Genomic DNA, 27,928 nt, shown 5'->3' with positions numbered 1-27,928 from the left:
CCATCAAAACATTGCCAATTATAAAAAATACACTCTGTATAAGCATCTATCAAAACGATATGTGCATTATATATTTATGTAAATAATATTTTTGATTCGTTTTTTTACATTATGCTTCAACAACGTGGACTTTAAAGGTATCCCGTAATTACGTACAACGACTCCCGGAATTAAAGCCATACCAAAATTGTATCCCGGAATAATGGGCAAACTAAGGGTTAAGTAAAACAATGGTAATTTCTATAAATTGGAAGTTGCGATGCAAAATAGTGTCTTAAATCGATCGTAGAAGACTTATCCTTAAAATAAAATAGTTAACACGACTAGAAACTTCGCATTTTTTTTACAATCCTCACTCAAAGTAGGAAACGTCTTAAGTTCCCGTAATATGGTACAGTTACCTTAACACTTATTAAAATTCCTAAGTATCATTTGACAGCCATTTTGTATGGCGTATAGTTTTATAAGAAATATTATTACCAAAAGTTCAATAAATACACTTTTCTTGCAAATGTTTGTTTCCATGGGGATCGCAGTTCTAACCTAACCTAACCCACTTTTTTAGCAAATGTTTGCTTCTGTATGGTCGCACTTCGCAGTTCTAACCTAACCTAACCCACTTTTCTAGCACAAGTTTGTGTCTGAATGGTCGCAGTTCTAACCCAACCTAACCCTCTTTTCTTGCTAATGTTTGTTTTTGTGAGGGTCACATTTCGATGTCGCGTAGCATCTGATTTATGAAAAGGTGGTTAACGAAACGGTTGTGAAATGATAAGATTGGCAACCGTTCTTCTGGTTATTGAGTTTCTATAAAATGATATTAGGGAATAGTATTTTATGCAACTGGTGGTTAAAAGAGGTCAAAAAAGGTGAGTGGCGTGGGTAACAATTTGAGGCGAAGCCGAAAATTGTTAATAAAGACGCCACGAGCATTTTTTGACTCAGTTAAACACCGTTGCATACAATACTTTTTCTACGACCAAGCACTTATTTTGAAAGAAAATTATAAATTCAACAAATACCTACTTTCAGTCATCTTAGTTATCTAGGTGGACCGCCTACCATTTTGAATATGCAGTTTGAGTGCAAACATGAAAATAAAACTGTCTATGGTATGGTTCTTTGAAGCCTGGCCACTAAGACGAATCGAGCCGAGTTGAATCGAGTTCTATACATTTGAATGCGATTCGACGCGTCGCCAATGAACGCAGCAGAAAACGAAGGAGTCTCGACTCTGCGAATTGGTTTGTTAAGTTGGTAGCAATGTATTTACTGAACTGTAAAACAGCTATATCGTGCGACTGCTACTAAATGTTTTCAGGGTATAGACTAGATAGACTTGTCCTGACATCTTTTATGTAGGGTTTTAAAGTTCTATGCACGACCTTGTAACTCACGAATAACAGTACGGGAGTAGAAAAAATGACATTTCGATGTCACGTAGCATCGGATTTATGAAAAGGTGGTTAACAAATTGGTTGTCAAATGATAAAGTTGGCAACCGTTCTTCTGGTTATAGAGTTTCGGGAAAACGATAATGTGCCATAGCAAACTAGCGACATTTTAAAAATGTGGTAAACAATGTATTTGGATTATAAAAATTCTGTCAACCGTTTTCGGACAAGTGATAATCGGACAAAGGATTTTCGAAACATCGATAGGTTACCCACAGGGCCACTAGCTACGTTCGGGGCTCAATAATATTCGAATATTTCGTTTTCTCGGATATTAAATCAATATTGGCACATGAATTGAAACAAATACTTTGCTCCCTTAGTCGTTTCAACGAACATTGTCATGGCGAAGAGCTTCAACCAACATCTTGAGAGACTCGCTAGGTGGTTGGATCAAGGGTCAGATGCAGAAGGCGGTGATTTTGGACACAGCGCGGATAGTCCGGCGGTTCCTCTCTCTGCAGCCCTAACCACCGGCAGCTTCGGCTAAATAACTAAAGCTTGCTGAATATTCTTACCCTAAGAATGAAGGCGTGTGCCCCTCCAACCACGCAATGTGTCGACACCTCTGGCTTGGTGTTTTCCCCCGGCGTCGCTGCTACCGCTCCATCCTTTCCAGATGGTTCTACACCTAGAACAACATTTTATATCAGATGTGTATGACCAAATTATTAGACGATTATAGGTCAATTTATCTGTTTAACCTGGTGCCCGATTGATATTCCGAAATAAAATACGCCGATTTTCGGTACGCCGACAACGATTCGCCGACGTCTGTTTTGGCCGAATAACGATTGGAAGATTCTCATTTCGCATAATATTCGTTCGTAAACGGAGTCAGTAGGCAGAAATTTGATACGCCGATTTACTTTTCGACGAACAATCATTTAGTAATTGTAAAAATTGGCCGACACAAAATTGGTCGAAACACAATAGGTCGAGTGATCATTTGGTATTTTTTTTTGGTGAGTTGGCTGGAGCCTGGAACTTGCGTACAAAGTGTTCTGCGGATTCAAGAATCTAGCTGTTAGATCGTTTGTAAGAGTAATTCACATTTATTTCATTTACTTATTTATATTAATCATCATGTTCTGATTCTAAGGATTAATTTTAGTAAATTATGTATTGTTGTTTTCAACTCACCAAATTTTTTACCGAACATAATGTTGCCAGTATATATAAATTATTACCGCAACGAAAAGAATTTCACATTATACATTGTTCAAGACCCCCCCCCCACTTTCTTCCCGTGGGTGTCGTAGAAGTCGACTGTGGGGTATGGGTTAAATTGTGGCACTGTCACTGCAATGTCACAATCTAGATTTCTTTTAACCCCTTTTTGCCAAGAGTGGCACTGAAACTTAAGAGTTCATGTGCTCTACCTACCCCTTTATGGGCTACAGGCGTGATTATATGTATGTATGTATGTAAGAAAAAAAAGTGTCTATAAGTGCGCAATTTTTTTACAACAGCGATAAGTCATTCATTCGAAAATATTTTAACAATGTATAAAATGTGAAACGTTATTCGACTAAACGTGGCCTAAACGAAAATATTACTTTGCTAAATGTAAAATGTCCAATAATAGTTCGGATAATTTGCACAGAAGCGAACTGAACTGTATGCGAATCAAGATTCTACGTAACGTTATTCGACCAAAAGTGACAGCGATAGTTTGATTATTCGGCTAAATAGCATTCGGCGAATCGTTGTCGGCGAATCAATAATCGGCTAAAAAATTATCGGAGAATCATTAGGTAGCCGTTTAACCTAAATCTTTTCTATAAACTGATCGAATCGGGTCGAATTGCATTTAAAATACCCACGAACTGCAACTGTACGTCAACGAGATGAAGATGCTACAGTGGGCAGGCGGAGTAACACATCTAGACGGGGGTCATGCCCCCCCCCTCTGGTGCCATGGTCGGCCGTTGAAATAGACCATGCCCCCCCCCCCTCTGGGCACGAAGCTGGATCCGCGCTTGCAAAGTCCGCAATAAGTGTGCGACTGCGAGGATATTTTAAAGTTCCTCCTATTTATGATAAGGTGAAATAAGAACGATTGTTCAAACCCATAAATAGGCGGGTCCTTAATCTCCCAAAACAACCGAAAGGAAGTGGTAGACCGCCTTCCACATGGTGGTCTAACGTGGATCTCCATAGGCAGAGCATTAACCCACAGACAATCCGAAATAGAATTATTCGGCGCGGGAAGACCCGACCCCAGATAGACTGGGATAAGGGTAGGACAAAGAAGAAGATTTTCTATTAAACTAATATCGGGTAGTTAAATAGAAAAACACGACGATATTAATAGATGTCTTATAAAAGTATTAGGTACTTATATTTAATTACTTAACCTACAATTTACTTTGACAATAAAATTAACCTACAAAGGTTAATACTTTATTAATGATTTCTTAAATTAATATATTTCATATCTACGCTTAAACAGTAGATGCAATGATATTAAGAAATTGACATAGAAAACAATATGAATCATAGAATTATATTTAGACAGAAAAAATAAGTTAATTTATTTCTATTTGTATAGTGGGCATAGTGGCCGAGCGTGTAATCTTTTGTACAGACATTGTTACCTGTGATAGGAAATGTGTATGTTTCTGGCCCTCGAGTATTCAAAATTGTTGTTGCAATTAAGGACCTAGATGTATTTGCTTGAATATCAAGCGTATAGGTAGGCTATGAAATATTGTTATGTAGGTAGCTGATATTCATAAATGAATGAATGAGAGAACGGTTTTAAACAGGTACTAAACTGGGAATGGAGTCAGTTTATTTCCAGAAACTGTAGTTTTACGGACCTATAAATACTGAAGACATTGTGTTTTACCTTTAGAGTAGGTAAATTGTATGAAAAGTTCAGGGACAAACATGTGGATTCATATTCATTACTGTACAGTACTTATCCTCATCACTGCATATAAAAAAAAAACCGGTCAAGTGCGAGTCGGACTCGCCCACCGAGGGTTCCGTACAAACTTTCAAACTCCCCAGTTAAAATAATCTCATGTTTTCACATAACTCTAACGACTTGACTAGAAGACAAAAGTATAGGTACTAATGAGCATTATTGTGTATAGCGCCATCTCTCGGTGAATTCGCTAACTAATTTGCGCGACCATAGTATGTTGGTTTTTCAGGGATTATTCTTTATAATGTTAACCGATTTAAACAATTTTTACTTTATTGGAAAGAAGATGATTTACGTAACATCTCGTATTAATTTGAAGTACTATATACATCCGCAAAGGTGGGTAAATTAAAAGTAAAAATCTGAAAAGTTTTTTGTGAATTAAAAAAAAAGTTTTCAAGATACAAACACGATTATATTTTTCCTGTAATATTTAGCATAAAACCAATGTTTTCTAAAATTTTCATAATTTTTAGTTGGTAAACTTCGAAGATAGGGGGGGACGGTATTTTTTTTTACATTTTCCTTCAAAATTCTTTTTTTTTCCACAACAAAAAAAATATAAAAAATAGTTTATTTACGTTCAATTTGAGCTCTTTCTAACGATACCCCACTTGACCTAGTAACTTGAAATTTACAGTTTGCCCCCCTTTCATTTTGGCCATTTTCTAGAATTAAAATTAATAAATTTAAAAAAATTATACCTCCTATTCGTAGAGGTTCTCAATGTTCACAACTATTCCAAATTTCAAGTTGATAGCATTAGTAGTTCTCGAGATATTTAGGAATGTGACAGACGGACAGAGTCGCACCATAAGGGTTCCAGGGTGGCTAGCCGAATGGCACATAGAAACCTGCTATACCAGAGGAATTGGTAGTACTCGTAGGTAACTGCCATCCTATTAGCTGAAATGACAAGCGTTGACACTAGCGTCAACGAATTCTCCAATCGAAACGCAGTATGGCTCTGTCGCGCGAATCAGAAGGGCTATGATAACGCTATCGCCTATCATCGTAAGCCTTTGTGCATTTGGCTACGTAATACCCTGACCTTTTAGGGGGAAGAAGCCATTTTAACCCCCGACGTAAACACGACTGGGGGTTATAAGTTTGACGTGTCTGTCTGTCTGTCTGTTTGTGTGTGTGTCTGGCATTGTAGCTCCCGAACGGATGAACCGATTTAAATTTAGTTCTTTTTTGTTTGACAGTTGAATTAGTCGGGAGTGTTCTTAGTCATGTTTCATGAAAATCGGTCCACTATGTCGCAGTCGGGGGTTTTTCAAAATTTTAATTGTGTGGTTAGGTTATAGGTAGGTACATGTTTATTGAAGTTTTCAAGGTAACGATCTTGAAACATTTCTGGGTACGTAGCTGACTGCCACAAACTCTCACGAAATGCTCACGAAACGAAACTCTCGTAGATATCTATCTCTATCGCTCTTGCGTATTGGTGTGGCAGAGCCAGACTACCTTTCCCGGCGTTTCGTTTTCGTTGCGCGTCGCAGAAATGCCATTCGGCTACGGCACCTGATTTGCAACTGAGGTCAGGCGGGGGTTGGGCAGTTGTATTTTGGAAGACTTTACATCTAGATAGAATAGATAGTTAGATAAGAATTATATTTATTGGCAGCATTTGACCTCAGCAAAAGATACAGAAAACAGAAACAGTTGAGACAAAACAAACTTAGTTCCTCATTACCGTCTTATATAAACTTAAGCCATGTCAAACAAAACAAAACATGTCAAAGAAGAACGCCCTAAAACTCTTAAAAGCACACTTAGAGACACGTCAAACGGATCCAACTGCTGTGTGTGACATAACTCTGATCACTCATCAATAGATAGCGTATAATATACTCTTCTGTCCCGGATTACTTTAACGTCTGATAAAGAACCATACCGCGATTTCGTTTCGTTTCGGAGGCATCAGTTTGGCTTGACAAATATACGTGAGAATTGGAGTTGCAAATAGGTTTAATAAATGTGATTGGCGTCTGATTTTTGAAAGCAGATGAAAATCTGGATCTTACGGCGTTCTTATCGACCGATTAAGAGAAATAGGGATGCGAACTCCCAAAAATCTTATATTATCTCATAATCGCAGTGCGCGTTTAAAATCAACCATTGTGCTGTTCACCATGACATTTCTACCATTAGGTGGACCGTTGGCTTATCTGACGTTGTAATCTTAAGCCCATATATAGCGTTTTCAAGATATAGCAAATTTCTGGTATAGCAAATTTCGTTTGGCGTCGGAGAAATGCCATCCGGCTACGGGCCAGGCCCCGTAGCCGAATGGCATTTCTCCGACGCCAAACGAAAGCGATACGCCGCTGGCTCTGTCGCGCCAATACGCAAGCGCGATAGAGATAGATATCTACTAGCGCTTCGTTTCGTGAGCGTTTCGTGAGCGATTGTGCCATTCGGCTAGCCACCCTGTTGTACCTTTTTGGTACGGAACCCTAAAAAGAGGATTAGTAAGAAACCCAAACAAAAAACCGTCATAACAACGAAACATGCGGAGAATCATCAAAAATAAGTGCTCCTTGTTACGCTCAATTTCAATAACATATAATATGCCCAATGTTAGCCGCCCTAATAGCTCCTTGCACGTAAATACGTCAATATATAAAAGAGTCGTAAACACAAGATAACATTTGCTTCCGGCATCTCTGTTGTCATGATCGCTTTACTCCTTATATCGGCCACTATCGTGGCCCTCTCAATATTATACTTCATAGCCAATAAGAAATTAAATTATTGGGAGAAAAGAGGAGTTCCTTTTGAAAAACCGGTACCTATATTTGGAAATTTTGCAGGATACATTTTATTAAAATCGTACTGGGGCAAAGCGACCCAGAAACTATGTCAAAAATTCCAAAAAGAACCATATTTCGGAGTGTACTATGGGACGGAGCCCGCTTTAGTAGTACAAGATCCGGAGCTGATCAAACTCATCACTACTAAGGATTTCTACTACTTCAGCAGCAGAGAAATATCCAACTACACGCATTTAGAAACCATCACCCAGAACCTGTTTTTCACCCAAGGCAATCGATGGAAGGTGCTTCGGCAGAACCTGACGCCCCTCTTCTCGTCATCCAAGATGAAAAATATGTTTCACTTAATCGAAAACTGTACGAAGACGTTCGAAAATCTGCTTGATGAGGAAACCAATAAATGTCCAGAACTTGATATCAGAGCGACGGCAGTGCGGTTTGCTATGGACAGTATCACTTCCTGCGCCTTTGGAATCAACAGCGATGTTATGGGAAAAAATTGTGAAAATAATCCGTTTAAGGTCATGGGCGATGTGATCTTCGAATTGACAAACATCCGAGGATTCAAAATTGTAGCTCGCGCTATTTGGCCTTACGTATTTTATGGTTTAGGTTTCAGGACATTTCCTGATGAAATCGACACGTTCTTCAACAGACTGCTTTCCGATGTATTCAAAGAGCGAAACTACAAGCCTTCCACTAGGAACGACTTTGTTGATCTCATGCTAAACTTTAAAGGTAGCAAAAACATGTCTGGAGACAGTATGAGTAATGTAAAGTCGGAGTCCGAAAAAAAAGAGCGTATACACTTAGAAGTGACCGACGACTTGCTGATCGCACAATGCATGGTGTTTTTCGCCGCTGGTTTTGAAACTAGTGCATCCGTCATGTGCTTTACATTATACGAGTTGGCTAAAAATCCTGAGAAGCAGCCAAGGCTGTTCGAGGAAGTGGATGCATATTTGAAGAAAACTGGGGGTAAAGTTACTTATGATTGCTTGACAGAATTGCCTTATATGGAAGCGTGTGTCAACGAAGCGATGAGGTTATATCCGGTACTAGGAGTGCTGGCGCGCGAGGTGGTGGAACCGTACACGTTGCCATCAGGCCTGGTGCTGGAGAAGGGCATGCGCGTCCACTTGCCCGTGTACCACTTGCACCACAACGCAGACCTGTTCCCGGAGCCTGAGAAATACCGACCGGAACGGTTCATGGGTGAAGAGAAGCAGAATATTGTGCCGTATACGTACATGCCTTTTGGAGAAGGACCTAGAATCTGTATTGGTAAGTTTACTTTTTTTATACACTCTTCATCAATTTAAAATACGAAGACCCGATTGAACAGTTTAGTAGAAAATTAGCAAAAGGGCTTATATTATTTGTCTTTTGTTATCCAATCAGAAACTTTTTACAATAACAATCTTTAAATTAGATAAATCTATCTTCGCAAGATTGAAATTATACAAAGAGCTTCTTGGAACCTAAGCAAATTTAAACAGATTATGAGCAGCAAAATTAAATATTGAAAGTTAGATCATTTCTTAGAGGGCTAAATTGAAATACTTTAGTGCCTTAAAATGGGACGAAAAAACTTCCTTCGAGGATAATTTGAATGCCAAATACTTTTAGGATATTTGAGCTACTGGGTTTTGTATGTATTCAGTTTAATTTATCACAAGAATTCGTCCTAAATATTTCAAAGCAGACATTTTGATAGTCTCATGACTTCTCGTTCCCATGCCTCTGGTCAAGAATGTGCCTCACCTCAAGTATTACGGTTTCAAAATCACATCCTATTTTAATAACAAAACTACCGTGAGACACTGACATCCATACTAATATAATATATCATAATGTGGAAAGTGTGTGTCTGTTTGTGTGTCCGTCTTTCACGGCAAACCGGAGCGATTTTTTAAGTGGAGATAGTTGATGGGATGGAGAGTGACATAGGCTACTTTTTGTCTCTTTCTAACGCGAGCGAAGCCGCGGGCAAAAGCTAGTATTAAATAAACGTGTTAATTACACATGTAAATATCACAGACACAAGTAAATATCACATAAATACTTTCTTGTTTTTCAGGAATGCGTTTCGCCCGGATGCAAATGTTCGCCGGCTTGGTGACTCTCCTGAAGAATTACAGCCTACGCCTAGCGCCAGGCATGCCTAGAGAAGTGGACTTCGAGCCTAGGACCTTCGTTACGCAGGCGAAGAACCCCATTAGGCTCACGCTGACGCCTCGCTCTTGCACGCAGAGGATGGTTGCCTAATTTTTAAGGATATAGCACCATTAGGCAGTGGACATACGCACTATTTTTTTTCTGCCGTAGCACAAGCCCGAATGGCTACAGAAGGTGCGGATTCTGACTCGTCCTGTCCACATAAATACAGAAAATATTGCATAATTTGCCTTGTGTCAATTTTCTACCTATTAGGTATGTACCTACCGGATTCTGTGTGTAGTGAGTTTGAAATTGAAGTGAAACTATGTGCAATTTTACACCTGCAAGGCAAGCAAATATTGGCAGATTTCTAAATAGGCTTACTCATGACCACAGTCACCACAGACAATGATTATGGATTTAACATCTGTTCGTAATTGTCGATAATTATAATATATCTAGACTAATTTTCAATGTGGTACATGCATGGTGTTACCTATGTCTCGAAAGTGACACTTAACGCCATCTAACAGGTAGGTAACAATAGGTAGGTAGCAACTAGATAGTTTTTACGATCCCAGCACTTCCACCGATTTTTTCTGTCTAAATTAATTCAAAAACTTGTAAATTTTTATTACAATAAATGTTTATTTAGGACGGCAAGTAAAAGTTCTGTCTTCTTTTAAATTCTTTTATATAAGTACCAAACTAGAATTTTGGGCCTTCGAAATTTTCTTACCTATAATTTTCTATCTAGGTACGAAGTTTTTAATTAAAATACATTGATTCGTGTGTCATGTCATAAGCGCCCTCAATGAAGCGCGTCCCTGCGTATCGAATCCACACTCGCGTTTGCGGTGTCACGCCGCGATACATGCGCGAGTGTGGAGGGCGCTTTATTTTGGAAAGAATTGTACAAGAAGTGAGTTCTCGATGGCACTGGAGTATCCAGTAGATATATTCGTACCTAATTTAGTTTAAGTTTAAGACGTGTCTTTTTGTAACTATAAAAATAATAAAGGAATTTGTATGCATTTTAAGTATTGCAATATTATTTTGAAACTCTTAAAATCTCACACAACTTTACAAAAAAAAATAGAAGATCGACCGCTTGACATTTTTAGGGTTTAGGTGCCAAATTCATAAAAGAGAATACATTTTAGAGCATTTATATATCTCAAAAAAGGGATACTAGGATACCTAGGTACTGATTCTGAAAAACTATAAATATCTTTTAATGAGCAAGAGTAAATGATACAAAGTAAGTTAGAAAACCAAATAGAGTTAATTGATAGTAAAAAATATTTTTCTAATTCGCAAAGGAGTTATACCAAACTATAAACACAAGGTAAACTTTGTACCTAAACAACACGAAACAGTACAATTAAAATATCATCACACATAGATACAGTTTATACTAGTACCGTAATACAGTTTATACTAGTACGGGGGTCAGAAATACACTTACTTAACTTTGTCTTAAGCCAAAAGTGCAAGGCAAAAGAAAAAGAGGAAAACCTAAACAGCGATGGACAGAAGACATTATTAAGGCTGCAGGGCCAAGCTGGATGGAGCTGGCCACCAATCGAAATAAATGGCACGGGTTAGAGGAGGCTTTTACCCATTCAGGGATCCATATAAAATGACACCAAGATGAACCACAAATAGAACATATTTAAACATTTAAAGAACATGATGGAAAAGCAGAAATTATAAATATAATGTATCAAATAGAGTTTATATGGAAAAATAAAGCTTAAATAAAAAAATAAAAAAACTTTGTCTTGGTTTTTACCATAGAATAGTTACGACAAATAAAAATGTAAGTAGTTTAAGCACTTTTTCTGGCACAATAAAAGATTTTTATTTATTTATTTATTTATAGATGGAATTTTCTTTTTATAATTGGGTTTATTTTTAAGTAGTTATAGTTAGTTATAATTTAGTTTTGTTTAGTTATTTCTAAGTATTTTTTAAGTTTTATATTGTTATTCTTTCAACAATGTATAGGTATAATTACACTATTATGTCTCAGAAATACAATAAGTAGGTACTCTGTATATGACTATTGCTGTAACGCTATCATTATTATGTACTTAAAATAAACCGAATGTCATCTAATCGTTATTGTAAACTCTTACAGTCCCAACTTCAATAACAATGAATAAAATTATCGTTCCCTTTAATTTGCTAAGAAATAATGCGGCGTGGTTTGTTTCGCCGAGTACAATCACCACCACCGGCATAAATATGTAATGATTTCTCAGATTTCTGTATAGTGTGAATTTTTTGAGATGAACGTTTCGCTTTAGCCGTAATCTGTTAAACAAAAGCCTTTGTTTCTATTATTCACCGCGGCTAGCTCCTGTTTCCACAGCACGTGCTAAAGTCTCAGTGTAGTTAAAAATCAGCTATCATGATAGCAATAAGGTTCAAATTTATTAAACAGTTTGCAGTGTGCAGGTAACTTTTTTTGAAGATGACAAAACGTGTTATCTCCGAAAGGGCTTTTTATGGATTTGAACCTTATTACTATCATGATAGTTGCTTTTTAACTACACTGAGACTATAGCACGTGCCGTTTAAACGGGAGCTAGCCGCCGTCAACAATAGACACAAAGGCCTTTGTTTAACAGATTACGGCTAAAGCGAAAAGTTCATCTCAGAAAATTCATACTATACCTTATCATAAGTATTAACATCTTGTTTGCGTACGAAATTGACAAAACGATTAAAAGCGACAAGGTACTGAAATCATCACTTCTTTATGCCGGTGACTGTTAGAATCGCAATTGGCCGAAAAACGATTGGAAAATTGGTGCGAGCAACTCAGTGTGTGTAGCCGAATGCACAAACGATAATATCTCTTTCGTAGCTATCTATCTCTGTCGCTCTTGCGTATTGGTGCGACAGAGCCAGACTGCCTTTCTGCGGCGTTTCGATTTCGTTTCGCGTCGCAGAAGTGCCATTCGGCTACGGGGCCAGGACAATTGTGTGAGCTTCAATTGTTTGACATGCAGTCATGCACGCCGTACGCTCTGCAGGGCTAGCACATGATTGTCGCAGCATATGTCGCCGCGAGATAGACAGGATAGACTATCCGTCCTTATGTCATTAATAAAGATCGTTATCAGCGTGCTGTTTTGGCGGCAGAGTATGGATGGCAAAAAAACAAATACACAAGTATTTAAAACATTATATACTTAACAAATTATGAAATATATACATATTTATAATTACTTATCTAAATTACATTGAATAAATAACTAAAATTTGTTCAACAGATTTGGCTTCGTGCACTACTTTGTCTACTTTTGACTTGAACTAGGTACTTGAATAACAATTCTAGATAGTCGTATCTAGAGTGCATTTGATTATTTGGATTAAAATAATGTTCCTACACTTCGCGTAGTGTATTTTTATGACATAATTAATGTCATTTACGTACCTATATTGTTTTAAAAATATATAGTTCATCGAAAAAGGCTTTGTACCGTAGAGGTGTAATCCTAAGAAGGTAAGTATTTATTTTGTAGTTAAGAACAAAGTGAATATTTTAAATGTAAGTATTTGTTTTTTTTGCCAACCGTACCGTTTGCTACGAAAAGTGCACCTTGATAACGATCTCTAGTCATTAATACAATGAGGAGGCACACTCAAAGGTTGTGACAGATGGCGCCACCTTATTAGTCCATTCCACAGCTATGAAGCATATCTGTCTCACATATGAATGACAGTGTCACTGTGTACTTGCAGAGGCGCCGCCTGGCGGGATAAAAGGTCAGTGTGCCTCCTCATTGCCATCTATCTCGCGGCGACATACTCTCGCGACAATCATATGCTAGCCCTACTGCCCCGCTGCACGGTGCTTACGGCGTTATGAGCGATATTCGCGTACAAATACGACACCGCGGGACGTAAGTGCCATCGACAATTTTTTTATTATTTTTTTTTTATTATAAATGGGCTTACTCTTGACCACAGACTAGCCAAAGGCAAAGACGTGGCCTACGATGTCTAAGTCTAAGTCCCTTTACCCAGATAACGTCAATGAGTGAGCAGCGCGCGATAGCGATGCGACAAGACACGGCGCGACGAAATCAAACCTTCGATTTCTATTGAATCTTCTTTAGGTGGGAGTCGATGATACGTCCACGAATCCGCACGAAGCGCTTTGCTTCTTCTTTTCTTATGCGCACTGCCAAGGAGTGGAATTCCTTGCCGGCGGCTATATTTCCGAGCTCATATAACCCGGCAACCTTCAAATCAAGAGTGAACAGGCATCTTCTGGGCGAGCTCACTCCATCGTAGGCCACGTCTTTGCCTTTGGCTAGTCTGTGGTCAATCCATCCATCAATCCATTTATAATAATAAAAAAAAAAAGATGAACTATCGATGATAGGCGAGGCGATGCGATGCGTCCACGCAAACCACGGCGTTAGTGCGTTTTCACATTATCTAATCCCATATCGGATGTCGGACCGATATCCCACACATTACAGGCGCCATCTTGATTTTTTTTTCATTGAAATCCTTCCATCGGATCGGATAAAGTGAAAACGGACTTACACTTAAGTTTATGTAGAGCAATCAGTCTGTCCAATCAGACATTTACTGAGAAAGTCCCCTAAGACTGTCTTAGTTTACGAAGTAGTAAAGAGGGCAATTAAAGTTAGTAATGGAGTGATGGATCTTGTAATAACCAGGATCTTGTGATAGGGGATTGCAACGAACACGTGACCATGTTACTTTATACTATACTATACTATACTATACTATACTATAGCTATCCATGCCGTAATCGGCAACGGCGACCCTGGCGACGTTACGAGCGTGTGCTCGGATATGGCTTGCAAAGCCGAACTTGGTCTTGAAAATTCTGTCGCACGTGGGGCAGTAAAGTTGACCAGAACCATTGTAGGTGTAATTATAGGAGGGTTTCGGCCGAGATTTCCGTATCTGACGCTTCGTATCAAGCTCAATTACTTTATAATGCACAACCAGTCTGGCGTAGTGATGTGCCCCTGCCTCCTAAACCGGTAGTCCAGGATTCGTATCTGGCAATAGAATTTATAAAATAAGTATTGAATAAGATTTTTTTTTTGATGTCACTGTTCTTACTATCTCATTCTTATTCTGGTTATTACTATCTCATTCTTATTACAAATAAGGTTGTACGACTTGTGCGTCTTTGTTTGGCCAAAAATTATTACCGCATAATAATGTTTCAGCGATGTGTAAATTTTTGGGTTATTATTATTGTGTCTGCGGCTGTTCGATGTACATAATTACTGCTTTTTGTTCGTTTCATAGGGACCATAGTTAAGTTTGCTGTACATTGCTACTGTCATAATACGGTTGACAGACTATAATAAATTTATAGTTTAAAAAACTCTAGAAAAACACGCTTTTATAAATGCACGTAAAAGCCAAAAATAAATTATGGATCGTTCAAGTTGTCTCTATTGCTGGAATGAAGAGTAAACTATGTGCTTTTAATTATAATATTTGATTGTAAAAGCGTGGGGCGCTGCAGTCGTGCTGCAAGTCCAGTTAGCGCGCCAATCTGTGTAAACTGCTTCTCGTAATATAGCTTAACTTGATTTCTCAGCAAGTTATACAAAAAGTTTTTCCTGTTACAGCGCCCCACGCTTTTACAATCAAATATTATAATTAAAAGCACATAGTTTACTCTTCATTCCAGCAATAGAGACAACTTGAACGATCCATAATTTATTTTTGGCTTTTACGTGCATTTATAAAAGCGTGTTTTTCTAGAGTTTTTTAAACTATAAATTTATTTTATACTTTTTAGTCGTTAATAATGAAATATATTTAAAATTTAAACAAAAATATTATTTCAAGTAGGCGAATTTCGCAAGCCATTTGTGGCTTAACACGTATTGCTACTTAATAAGAATTAATACCACCTGATGTATAGGTACCAAGTTTATCGCAATAAAGTCATTCATTTAAAAATTTTTTCACAGTGCTGCGCTAATTTGAAGTTTAATGCAATACAGAACTTAAGGATTTTATCTTACAGAGTAGGAAAAAGACAAAAGGTTGAATGTTCTCAGTCGCTCTCTAGTATATTTGCGTGGGGTTGAACCTGGAAATGGAACGTGGACGCGACAGTTTGCTAAGCAACTAAAAGACTGATAGTGGCTCTGGGATCTGTAGACCTTCGCGACGTGCTTAGCAGTGGCGTGGCGTGAAATTTTTCGTTGATAAAGCCCTTACTTTTGCCCCCCTTACTTTTGCTCTTAAGGGTCACAAGAAAGCCCTAACCCAACTTATTTTAAATATTACATTGATCTTTCTTTTATGCGGGGGGCTTCGCCCCCCGAGCCCCCTTTTCTTTGCTCTTAAGGGTCACAAGAAAACCCTAACCCAACTTATTTTAAATATTACGTTGATCTTTCTTTTATGCGGGGGCTTCGCCCCCCGAGCCCCCCTTACTTTTGCACTTAAGGGTCACAAGAAAACCCTAACCTAATTTATTTTAAATATTACGTTGATCTTCTTTTATGCGGGGGGCTTCGCCGCCCGAGCACCCCTTTCTTTGCTCTTAAAGGTCACAAGAAAACCCTAAACCAACTTATTTTGAATACTACGTTGATTTGTTTTTTGCGGGTGCTTCGCCCCCCGAGCCCCCCTTTTGTTTATTTACTCTTGTGGGTCACAAGAAAACCCTAACCCAACTTATTTTAAATATTACGTTGATCTTTCTTTTATGCCGGGGCTTCGCCCCCCGAGCCCCCCTTACTTTTGTATTTAAGGGTCACAAGAAAACCCTAACCTAATTTATTTTAAATATTACGTTGATCTTTTTTTTAAGCGGGGGGCTTCGCCCCCCGAGCCCCCCTTACTTTTGCTCTTAAGGGTCACAAGAAAACCTTAACCCAACTTATTTTAAATATTACGTTGATCTTTCTTTTATGCGGGGGGCTTCGCCCCCCGAGCCCCCCTTACTTTTGCACTTAAGGCTCACAAGAAAACCCTAACCCAACTTATTTTAAATAATACGTTGATCTTTCTTTTATGCGGGGGGCTTCGCCGCCCGAGCACCCCTTTCTTTGCTCTAAGGTCACAAGAAAACCCTAAACCAACTTATTTTGAATACTACGTTGTTTTTTTTTGCGGGGGGCTTCGCCCCCCGAACCCCCCTTAGTTTTGTTCTTCAGGGTCACAAGAAAACCCTAACCCAACTTATTTTACATACTACGATTATCCTTTTTTTTATGCGGGGGGCTTCGCCCCCCAAGCCCCCCTTATTTTGCACTTAAGGGTCACAAGAAAACCCTAACCTAATTTATTTTAAATATTAGGTTGATCTATTTTTTATGCGGGGGGCTTAGCCCCCCGAGCCCCCCTTACTTTTGCTCTTAAGGGTCACAAGCCCTAACCCAACTTATTTTAAATATTACATTGATCTTTCTTTTATGCGGGGGGCTTCGCCGCCCGAGCACCCCTTTCTTTGCTCTTAAAGGTCACAAGAAAACCCTAAACCAACTTATTTTGAATACTACGTTGATTTTTTTTTTGCGGGTGCTTCGCCCCCCGAGCCCCCCTTTTGTTTATTTACTCTCGAGGGTCACAAGAAAACCCTAACCCAACTTATTTTAAATATTACGTTGATCTTTCTTTTATGCCGGGGCTTCGCCCCCCGAGCCCCCCTTACTTTTGTACTTAAGGGTCACAAGAAAACCCTAACCTAATTTATTTTAAATATTACGTTGATCTTTTTTTTTAAGCGGGGGCTTCGCCCCCGAGCCCCCTTACTTTTGCTCTTAAGGGTCACAAGAAAACCTTAACCCAACTTATTTTAAATATTACGTTGATCTTTCTTTTATGCGGGGGGCTTCGCCCCCCGAGCCCCCCTTACTTTTGCACTTAAGGCTCACAAGAAAACCCTAACCCAACTTATTTTAAATAATACATTGATCTTTCTTTTATGCGGGGGGCTTCGCCGCCCGAGCACCCCTTTCTTTGCTCTAAGGTCACAAGAAAACCCTAAACCAACTTATTTTGAATACTACGTTGATTTTTTTTTGCGGGGGGCTTCGGCCCCCGAACCCCCCTTAGTTTTGTTCTTCAGGGTCACAAGAAAACCCTAACCCAACTTATTTTACATACTACGTTGATCCTTTTTTTTGCGGGGGGCTTCGCCCCCCGAGCCCCCCTTACTTTTGCTCTTAAGGGTCACAAGAAAACCCTAACCCAACTTATTTTAAATACTACGTTGATTTTTCTTTTATGCGGGGGGCTTCGCCCCCCGAGCCCCCCTTTTGTTTATTTACTCTTGAGGGTCACAAGAAAACCCTAACCCAACTTATTTTAAATATTACGTTGATCTTTCTTTTATGCGGGGGGCTTCGCCCCCGAGCCCCCCTTACTTTTGCACGTAAGGCTCACAAGAAAACCCTAACCCAACTTATTTTAAATACTACGTTGATCATTCTTTTATGCGGGGGGCTTCGCCCCCCGAGCCCCCCTTTTGTTTATTTACTCTTGAGGGTCACAAGAAAACCCTAAACCAACTTATTTTGAATACTACGTTGATTTTTTTTTTTTTGCGGGGGGCTTCGCCCCCCGAGCCCCCCTTTCTTTGCTCTTAAAGGTCACAAGAAAACCCTAACCCAACTTATTTTAAATATTACGTTGATCTTTCTTTTATGCGGGGGGCTTCGCCCCCAAGCCCCCTTACTTTTGCACTTAAGGGTCACAAGAAAACCCTAACCCAACTTATTTTGAATACTACGTTGATCTTTCTTTTATGCGGGGGCTTCGCCCCCGAGCCCCCTTTTGTTTATTTACTCTTGAGGGTCACAAGAAAACCCTAAACCAACTTATTTTGAATACTACGTTGATATTTTTTTTGCGGGGGCTTCGCCCCGAACCCCCCTTAGTTTTGTTCTTCAGGGTCACAAGAAAACCCTAACCCAACTTATTTTACATACTACGTTGATCCTTTTTTTGCGGGGGCTTCGCCCCCCGAGCCCCCCTTACTTTTGCTCTTAAGGGTCACAAGAAAACCCTAACCCAACTTATTTTAAATACTACGTTGATCTTTCTTTTATGCGGGGGGCTTCGCCCCCCGAGCCCCCCTTTTGTTTATTTACTCTTGAGGGTCACAAGAAAACCCTAACCCAACTTATTGTTCTATAGTAGTCATATTTGATCCTGTTATACACCAGGCCTATAGCGGCTCTATAAAATGGTGATATAAACGTTTACATCGCTTCCTAATAACACCTTTTAGCGGTATAAGCTTATAGAGCTAAAAGGTGTTACTCGAGGCTTTTATACAACAAGCGGTCACGCCGAAAACCTTTATACGACATCTATAGTAGCTTTTGGCGTCGAAAACCAAAATTATAGCACTAAAATGTTACTTGGGATATTTGCGTGGGGTTGAACCTGGAAATGGAACGTGGACGCGACAGTTTGCTAAGCAACTAAAAGACTGATAGTGGCTCTGGGATCTGTAGACCTTCGCGACGTGCTTAGCAGTGGCGTGGCGTGAAATTTTTCGTTGATAAAGCCCTTACTTTTGCCCCCCTTACTTTTGCTCTTAAGGGTCACAAGAAAGCCCTAACCCAACTTATTTTAAATATTACATTGATCTTTCTTTTATGCGGGGGGCTTCGCCCCCCGAGCCCCCTTTTCTTTGCTCTTAAGGGTCACAAGAAAACCCTAACCCAACTTATTTTAAATATTACGTTGATCTTTCTTTTATGCGGGGGGCTTCGCCCCCGAGCCCCCCCTTACTTTTGCACTTAAGGGTCACAAGAAAACCCTAACCTAATTTATTTTAAATATTACGTTGATCTTCTTTTATGCGGGGGGCTTCGCCGCCCGAGCACCCCTTTCTTTGCTCTTAAAGGTCACAAGAAAACCCTAACCCAACTTATTTTAAATATTACGTTGATCTTTCTTTTATGCGGGGGCTTCGCCCCCGAGCCCCCTTACTTTTGCACTTAAGGGTCACAAGAAAACCCTAACCCAACTTATTTTAAATACTACGTTGATCTTTCTTTTATGCGAGCCCCCCTTTTGTTTATTTACTCTTGAGGGTGACAAGAAAACCCTAAACCAACTTATTTTGTAAACTACGTTAATTTTTTTTTTGCGGGGGGCTTCGCCCCCCAAATCCCCCTTAGTTTTGTTCTTAAGGGTCACAAGAAAACCCTAACCCAACTTATTTTACATACTACGATTATCCTTTTTTTTATGCGGGGGGCTTCGCCCCCCAAGCCCCCCTTATTTTGCACTTAAGGGTCACAAGAAAACCCTAACCTAATTTATTTTAAATATTAGGTTGATCTATTTTTTATGCGGGGGGCTTAGCCCCCCGAGCCCCCCTTACTTTTGCTCTTAAGGGTCACAAGCCCTAACCCAACTTATTTTAAATATTACATTGATCTTTCTTTTATGCGGGGGGCTTCGCCGCCCGAGCACCCCTTTCTTTGCTCTTAAAGGTCACAAGAAAACCCTAAACCAACTTATTTTGAATACTACGTTGATTTGTTTTTTGCGGGTGCTTCGCCCCCCGAGCCCCCTTTTGTTTATTTACTCTTGTGGGTCACAAGAAAACCCTAACCCAACTTATTTTAAATATTACGTTGATCTTTCTTTTATGCCGGGGCTTCGCCCCCCGAGCCCCCCTTACTTTTGTATTTAAGGGTCACAAGAAAACCCTAACCTAATTTATTTTAAATATTACGTTGATCTTTTTTTTTTAAGCGGGGGCTTCGCCCCCGAGCCCCCTTACTTTTGCTCTTAAGGGTCACAAGAAAACCTTAACCCAACTTATTTTAAATATTACGTTGATCTTTCTTTTATGCGGGGGGCTTCGCCCCCCGAGCCCCCCTTACTTTTGCACTTAAGGCTCACAAGAAAACCCTAACCCAACTTATTTTAAATAATACGTTGATCTTTCTTTTATGCGGGGGGCTTCGCCGCCCGAGCACCCCTTTCTTTGCTCTAAGGTCACAAGAAAACCCTAAACCAACTTATTTTGAATACTACGTTGTTTTTTTTTTTTTTTTGCGGGGGCTTCGCCCCGAACCCCCCTTAGTTTTGTTCTTCAGGGTCACAAGAAAACCCTAACCCAACTTATTTTACATACTACGATTATCCTTTTTTTTTTTTTTTTTTTTTTTTTATGCGGGGGCTTCGCCCCCAAGCCCCCCCTTATTTTGCACTTAAGGGTCACAAGAAAACCCTAACCTAATTTATTTTAAATATTAGGTTGATCTATTTTTTATGCGGGGGGCTTAGCCCCCCGAGCCCCCCTTACTTTTGCTCTTAAGGGTCACAAGCCCTAACCCAACTTATTTTAAATATTACATTGATCTTTCTTTTATGCGGGGGGCTTCGCCGCCCGAGCACCCCTTTCTTTGCTCTTAAAGGTCACAAGAAAACCCTAAACCAACTTATTTTGAATACTACGTTGATTTTTTTTTTGCGGGTGCTTCGCCCCCCGAGCCCCCCTTTTGTTTATTTACTCTCGAGGGTCACAAGAAAACCCTAACCCAACTTATTTTAAATATTACGTTGATCTTTCTTTTATGCCGGGGCTTCGCCCCCCGAGCCCCCTTACTTTTGTACTTAAGGGTCACAAGAAAACCCTAACCTAATTTATTTTAAATATTACGTTGATCTTTTTTTTTTTAAGCGGGGGCTTCGCCCCCGAGCCCCCCTTACTTTTGCTCTTAAGGGTCACAAGAAAACCTTAACCCAACTTATTTTAAATATTACGTTGATCTTTCTTTTATGCGGGGGGCTTCGCCCCCCGAGCCCCCCTTACTTTTGCACTTAAGGCTCACAAGAAAACCCTAACCCAACTTATTTTAAATAATACATTGATCTTTCTTTTATGCGGGGGGCTTCGCCGCCCGAGCACCCCTTTCTTTGCTCTAAGGTCACAAGAAAACCCTCAACCAACTTATTTTGAATACTACGTTGATTTTTTTTGCGGGGGCTTCGGCCCCGAACCCCCCTTAGTTTTGTTCTTCAGGGTCACAAGAAAACCCTAACCCAACTTATTTTACATACTACGTTGATCCTTTTTTTTTTGCGGGGGCTTCGCCCCCGAGCCCCCCTTACTTTTGCTCTTAAGGGTCACAAGAAAACCCTAACCCAACTTATTTTAAATACTACGTTGATTTTTCTTTTATGCGGGGGCTTCGCCCCCGAGCCCCCTTTGTTTATTTACTCTTGAGGGTCACAAGAAAACCCTAACCCAACTTATTTTAAATATTACGTTGATCTTTCTTTTATGCGGGGGGCTTCGCTCCCCGAGCCCCCCTTACTTTTGCACGTAAGGCTCACAAGAAAACCCTAACCCAACTTATTTTAAATACTACGTTGATCATTCTTTTATGCGGGGGCTTCGCCCCCCGAGCCCCCCTTTTGTTTATTTACTCTTGAGGGTCACAAGAAAACCCTAAACCAACTTATTTTGAATACTACGTTGATTTTTTTTTTTTGCGGGGGGCTTCGCCCCCGAGCCCCCCTTTCTTTGCTCTTAAAGGTCACAAGAAAACCCTAACCCAACTTATTTTAAATATTACGTTGATCTTTCTTTTATGCGGGGGGCTTCGCCCCCCAAGCCCCCTTACTTTTGCACTTAAGGGTCACAAGAAAACCCTAACCCAACTTATTTTGAATACTACGTTGATCTTTCTTTTATGCGGGGGCTTCGCCCCCGAGCCCCCCTTTTGTTTATTTACTCTTGAGGGTCACAAGAAAACCCTAAACCAACTTATTTTGAATACTACGTTGATATTTTTTTTTGCGGGGGGCTTCGCCCCCGAACCCCCCTTAGTTTTGTTCTTCAGGGTCACAAGAAAACCCTAACCCAACTTATTTTACATACTACGTTGATCCTTTTTTTGCGGGGGGCTTCGCCCCCCGAGCCCCCCTTACTTTTGCTCTTAAGGGTCACAAGAAAACCCTAACCCAACTTATTTTAAATACTACGTTGATCTTTCTTTTATGCGGGGGCTTCGCCCCCGAGCCCCCTTTTGTTTATTTACTCTTGAGGGTCACAAGAAAACCCTAACCCAACTTATTTTAAATATTACGTTGATCTTTCTTTTATGCGGGGGCTTCGCCCCCCGAGCCCCCCTTACTTTTGCACTTAAGGGTCACAAGAAAACCCTAACCCAACTTATTTTGAATACTACGTTGATCTTTCTTTTATGCGAGGGGCTTCGCCCCCCGAGCCCCCCTTTTGTTTATTTACTCTTGAGGGTCACAAGAAAACCCTAACCCAACTTATTTTAAATATTACGTTGATCTTTCTTTTATGCGGGGGGCTTCGCCCCCCGAGCCCCCCTTACTTTTGCTCTTAAGGGTCACAACAAAACTTATTTTAAAAATTACATTGATCTTCCTTTTATGCCGGGGGCTTCGCCCCCCGAGGCCCCCTTTCTTTCCTTTTAAGGGTCACAAGAAAACCCTAACCCAACTTATTTTAAATATTACATTGATCATTTTTTTATGCGGGGGGCTTTGCCACCCGAGCCCCCCTTTATTTGTTCGTAAGGGTCACAAGAAAACCCTTACCCAACTTATTTTAAATATTACATTGATCTTTCTTTTATGCGGGGGGCTTCGCCCCCCGAGCCCCTCTTACTTTTGCTCTTAAGGGTCACAAAAAAACCCTAGCCCAACTTATTTTACACACTACGTTGATATTTTTTTTTGCGGGGGCTTCGCCCCCACCCCCATTTTGCTTTTGTTATCAATTTTTCTTTTGTAAGCATGTGGACGCTAGCCCGCGACCTGGGCTACATATTTAAGGGTCACAAAAAGACCCTTACCTGACTTAGTTTAGATACTTATTCGGTCTTTCCTTTTTCCGCTCATAAGGGTCGCAAGAAAACCCTAACCTAACTTAGGCCTCGCTTCGCTTCGGTCAATAATAGGTTTGTTATAACGTTGAAAAGGTAACGTTCAAAGTTCATTACGTGGCCTTTCTCACAAGCGCAAACACAACTATGATACGATATGCCATCATGGAATGCCAGTGCCAATCTTCGGGCTTCATTATCAGACCTTGAAACCTAGTCGTGGTCAAAGTTCATTATAAGACTTTTCTAAGAAACCAGAAAACAGCTATGATACGAAGTTCCATCATGTAGTTCCAGTTCATATCTTCCGGCTCCATCATGAGACCTTGAAACCTAATCGTAGTCAAAGTTCATTACAATACTTTTCTAAGAAACCCAAAAAACAGCTATGATACGATGTTCCATCATGTAGTTCCAGGTCATATCTTCCAGCTTCATCATCAGACCTTGAAGCCTAATCGTAGTCAAAGTTTATTACAAGACTTTTCTAAGAAACCCAAAAACAGCTATGATACGATGTTACATCATGTAGTTCCAGGTCATATCTTCCAGCTTCATCATCAGACCTTGAAACCTAATCGTAGTCAAAGTTCATTACAAGACTTTTCTAAGAAACCCAAAAACAGCTATGATACGATGTTCCATCATGTAGTTCCAGTTCATATCTTCCGGCTCCATCATCAGATCAGTTCATCAGTATCATATTATTGTATTGTCATCAGAACTACATACAGCTGCCAATTTTCATTACGCTACGATCCTTGGAAGATGGTTAAATTAGCCTCCGTAGATTCCATTACATAGTTAGTTACATACACGACGACCTAATAAAAAGCGTGTTAAAAATATGTTCCTCGTTATAAGAAAGTAGTCTAAAAAATTAGCACGAGATTTCCAATGTCTACAAGAGAGATATAATCAACTTGCTTTTTCCCGCTGCTTCGCTCGCATTCAATTACATGACATTTTAGGTAAGTGGAGGGGGGGGAGAGAAAGAGACAAAAAGTAGCCTGCCACTCTCCATCTCTTAAACTATCTACAGTTAAAAAATCACGTCAAATCGTCGCTCCGTTTTGCCGTGAAAGACGGACAAACAAACAGACACACACCTTTCCATTTATAATATTAGTATGGATATTTCATTTATTTCATTTCATTTATTTATTCATGCAACATACAAGCTTACAGTATTAAAACCAAGACGCTTACATGCTACATAATTTACAATTTACTTACACAATAATTGTGTAAGTAAATTGTAAATTATGTAGCATAGTGTGGATAATCCATAATTATTATGGATTATCCACACTATAATATCTGTTTGGCCCTAGTACTATTACGACCCTCAAGTAATGAAGGCTACCCGTATTTGCGATCAGAAATTGACGCTACTTTAATTACAAAAAGAGCTCTCTAAAATTCTGCTACTCTCGTTAAAAATACGATTAAATATTTGTGTCCGTCAGGATGGCGTGAGAGATATTCGAATAGTCACGAAATTTGCACCAAATGACTGTACCTAAACTGTACTAAACTGTACCTATAGCGAAGAAAACTGTACCTCAGGCAATTAAACATTAAATAGATAGTTACATAAACACGCCGTTCTGACATCATCTTGGCGCGCATAGCCGTGTATCGCCCCAACGTGTGGGAACTGTGTTCTGGAACAGATATTAATAACTTGTACCTAAACTGTACCTCACTAAATCTTATACTTTTAAACGAGCAATTCTTGTATATTTATTTATTTATTTATTTATATATTTATTTACACTGACGATCTCGGAAACCGCTCTAACGATTTCGCTGAAATTTGTTATGTGGGGGTTTTTGGGGGTGAAAAATCGGTCTAACTTATCCTTAGGTCCCGGAAAACGCGAATTTTCGAGTTTTCATGCGTTTTTCTTCGCGCGCCATCTCGTGTGCAGTAGTTGTACTGTTAAGACAGAATTCTTTCGGTCGATGTAAGTACTATTTATTGCAAACACTAGATGGCGACAGCGACACAGGTCAAGGCTAAAACGAATAGAAAAATACACTATTTGAGTTTTTGTGGCGAAATGCGCGCCATCTCGTGTGGAGTAGTTGTGTTGTTAAGGCTGAGAATTCTTTCGCTCGATGTAGGTACTATTCATTTTTGAACTAGATGGCGACACATGTCAAGGATACGAAACAGAACCGAGCGAAGCTCGGTCGCCCAGATATTTGCCAATAATAACATTTAAATCACACGTGAAATATTAAGTGAGGTACAGTTTAGGTACAGTTTATCAATCAATCAATCAATCAAAATATTCTTTATTCAAATAGGCTTACAATAAGCACTTTTAAATTGTCAACAGTGTACAATATTCATCTTATTCTAAATATCAGAGCAATTTATTGGTGCAATAAACAATATTGTTTTAAAACTACATTGATTTAATAAAATGATATCAATCTAAATTGTATAAAAAAAATACTAGTTTAAAAATATTTTAAGAAGGTTACTCACGTATTAAGTCGATATAGCGTTCGACATGTTTCGGTTCAATTTCGAGAACCTTTCTCAAGAGTACCGACACCCCGCCTTTACATGTCGAGAGCGCGACGCATACAGTATACGTCGCGCTCTCGACATGTAAAGGCGGGGTGTCGCTACTCTTGAGAAAGGTTCTCGAAATTGAACCGAAACATGTCGAACGCTATATCGACTTAATACGTGAGTAACCCGCTTAAAATATTTTTAAATATGTATGAGTCTCACGGGAGTTTTATAGTTAAAAAAAATACTAGTCTAAAAACTTCTAGAATAAATTCTAAATGTCAAAAAAATTGTATAAAAATACATTGAATTATCAATATCATCATTAATAAGCTATATAATTAATGGTTTTCAGCAATACTTGTATCCCACGGTGTTTCATCATTCATGTAGTCTTGTGTTTGGGTGTTTTATTGATATATGTTCCAGAACATAGTTCCCGCACATTGGGGCGATACACGGCTATGCTCGCCAAGCTGACGTCATAACGGCGTACAGTTTAGGTACAGTTATTTGGTGCAAATGTTGTGACTATTCAGACATCTCTCACGCCATCCTGACGGACACAAATATTTCAACTTTATTTGAATGAGTGTAAAACGTAACAGTTACTTCAATTCAATTCAAATAATTTATTCTACGTGCAACATAGGATTAGGATGATCACAATAATTATTTCATTACAATTAAAATTATAATTAATTCAATAAAATTACACCCAGTTTAATAATCATCATAACAGGCTACTTGACCCTTGTTTTAAAGTCTGTCTCATATAAAGTGCTGTCCAATTAACCGAAATAAAATATTACCTAGCAAAGCAACCATATTTTATTAAAACCTAAAAACAGCAAAAAACATACGTAATCACTAATCAGGCGAAAGAACACAGTCATGTTAAACTAATCTATAGATTACCTATCTGTGCATCGTCATTCTATTCGAAAACAATATTTTCTGACTTTTGAGTATCTATGAGGCATAAAGTCCATTATGTCAGTGATTGTTTTGACATGAAGTAAGTTTGAATGCGATGACGTCACTACATCGCTGACAGCGCTTCGGTGACCAAAAAAAATACACACATTTTTAATCGAAAATACGTACTTAGTCATCAACTCATCCATCATACACTTTTAATACCCAAAATCTATAAATGTCATAATATGGGTCAGCATTTATGCTGAGGCGGGACCATTTCGTGGTAAACCAGAGTTACATTTTTTTAGAATCTCATCACTTATTAGAATTTTATATAATACTTATATATATTAACTGTGTTTACCATTGAATAAATGATTGAATCTGAATCTGAATCTGAATATTTGTTTTTTATGTCAAAATATTACAGAAGACAACTCCTTGGTTCATGGTAGCCTGGAGTCCGCTTTGACAACGAATCCCAAGATTTTGGCGTAGGCACTAGTTTTTACGAAAGCGACTGCGATATTCGATATGAGTCTAGTATCCTATTATTGTTCACTTTCTCCTTTCCGTGAAGTTTACGATATCGAGTAACGTAGCGACAGTTATGGTACAGTATAATAAAGAGTACTATCGTACAGTATGGCCACTCCCGCTCCCCGCTGAAAGCGCCGCCCACCCCCTCTCGGTTACCACACAGTTACCGCCTGTCAAAAACGCGAACAGTCGTCCTGTCATATTTCACTCATATAAGCATAGTACGCGTTCACCTACACGAGCTTAGACTGTGTGCTAGGAACGCACCTGTTTCATATATTTGATCGCCTGTGTCCGAGGTGTGGTTATGGTAGCGACAGAGATCCATCATTTCTTTTTAACTTTAATTGCCCTCTTCACTACTTTGAAAACTAATAAAGAACTTTGTCAATCTATCTGATAGCATGATTAATCCTAAGCCTGATTCGAACTTTAAATTAGGTCAAATATTAGCTCTAATAAATACGACATAGAAGGATACTTCAACAGCGGCTTAAATAATATTTGACAAAAATGAAGGCAGTTCAAATACGAGTTAATTCATTAAACGCGATATAATAAGATAAAGTTCATTACCTATCCATAAGGTACAGTACAGGGGGCAATTTCGACTAGTTAATTTCAAATAATATTTGTGACATTATCTGAGTAAAGGGACCTTATTGTCAATGGCGCTTACGGCGTTATGAGGGATGTTCGTGTACAAATGCGACGCCGCGGGACGTAAGCGCCATCGACAATGA

General features: G+C 39.3%; 2 protein-coding genes across 2 annotated transcripts in view; one reads left to right on the top strand and one right to left on the bottom strand.

Moving 5' to 3' along the window:
• LOC125236445 (gustatory receptor for sugar taste 43a-like) overlaps positions 1-27,928 on the bottom strand; it is a 101,220-nt gene that overhangs the window by 14,416 nt on the left and 58,876 nt on the right. Inside the window, exon 2 of the mRNA XM_048143254.1 lies at positions 1,973-2,085. Within this exon, the coding sequence (XP_047999211.1) occupies positions 1,973-2,085 (113 nt within the window). The remainder of the gene's footprint in view (positions 1-1,972; positions 2,086-27,928) is intronic.
• LOC125236444 (cytochrome P450 6B2-like) lies at positions 7,070-10,346 on the top strand. Its single transcript, XM_048143252.1, has 2 exons — positions 7,070-8,453; positions 9,250-10,346. Exons 1-2 carry the CDS (start codon positions 7,070-7,072, stop codon positions 9,435-9,437), a joined length of 1,572 nt encoding a protein of 523 aa, XP_047999209.1. The 3' UTR covers positions 9,438-10,346.

Source organism: Leguminivora glycinivorella, chromosome 19, assembly GCF_023078275.1.
Source record: "Leguminivora glycinivorella isolate SPB_JAAS2020 chromosome 19, LegGlyc_1.1, whole genome shotgun sequence".
NCBI lineage: Eukaryota > Metazoa > Arthropoda > Insecta > Lepidoptera > Tortricidae > Leguminivora > Leguminivora glycinivorella.
This window is presented reverse-complemented; position numbering and strand designations above follow the sequence as displayed.

Bases quoted from the DNA above. Each gene is read 5' to 3' on its own strand.
- LOC125236444 (XM_048143252.1), top strand. From the start codon at position 7,070: ATGATCGCTTTACTCCTTATATCGGCCACTATCGTGGCCCTCTCAATA. The intron at 8,454-9,249 runs GTAAGTTTACTT...CTTGTTTTTCAG, and splicing joins AGGACCTAGAATCTGTATTG to GAATGCGTTTCGCCCGGATG.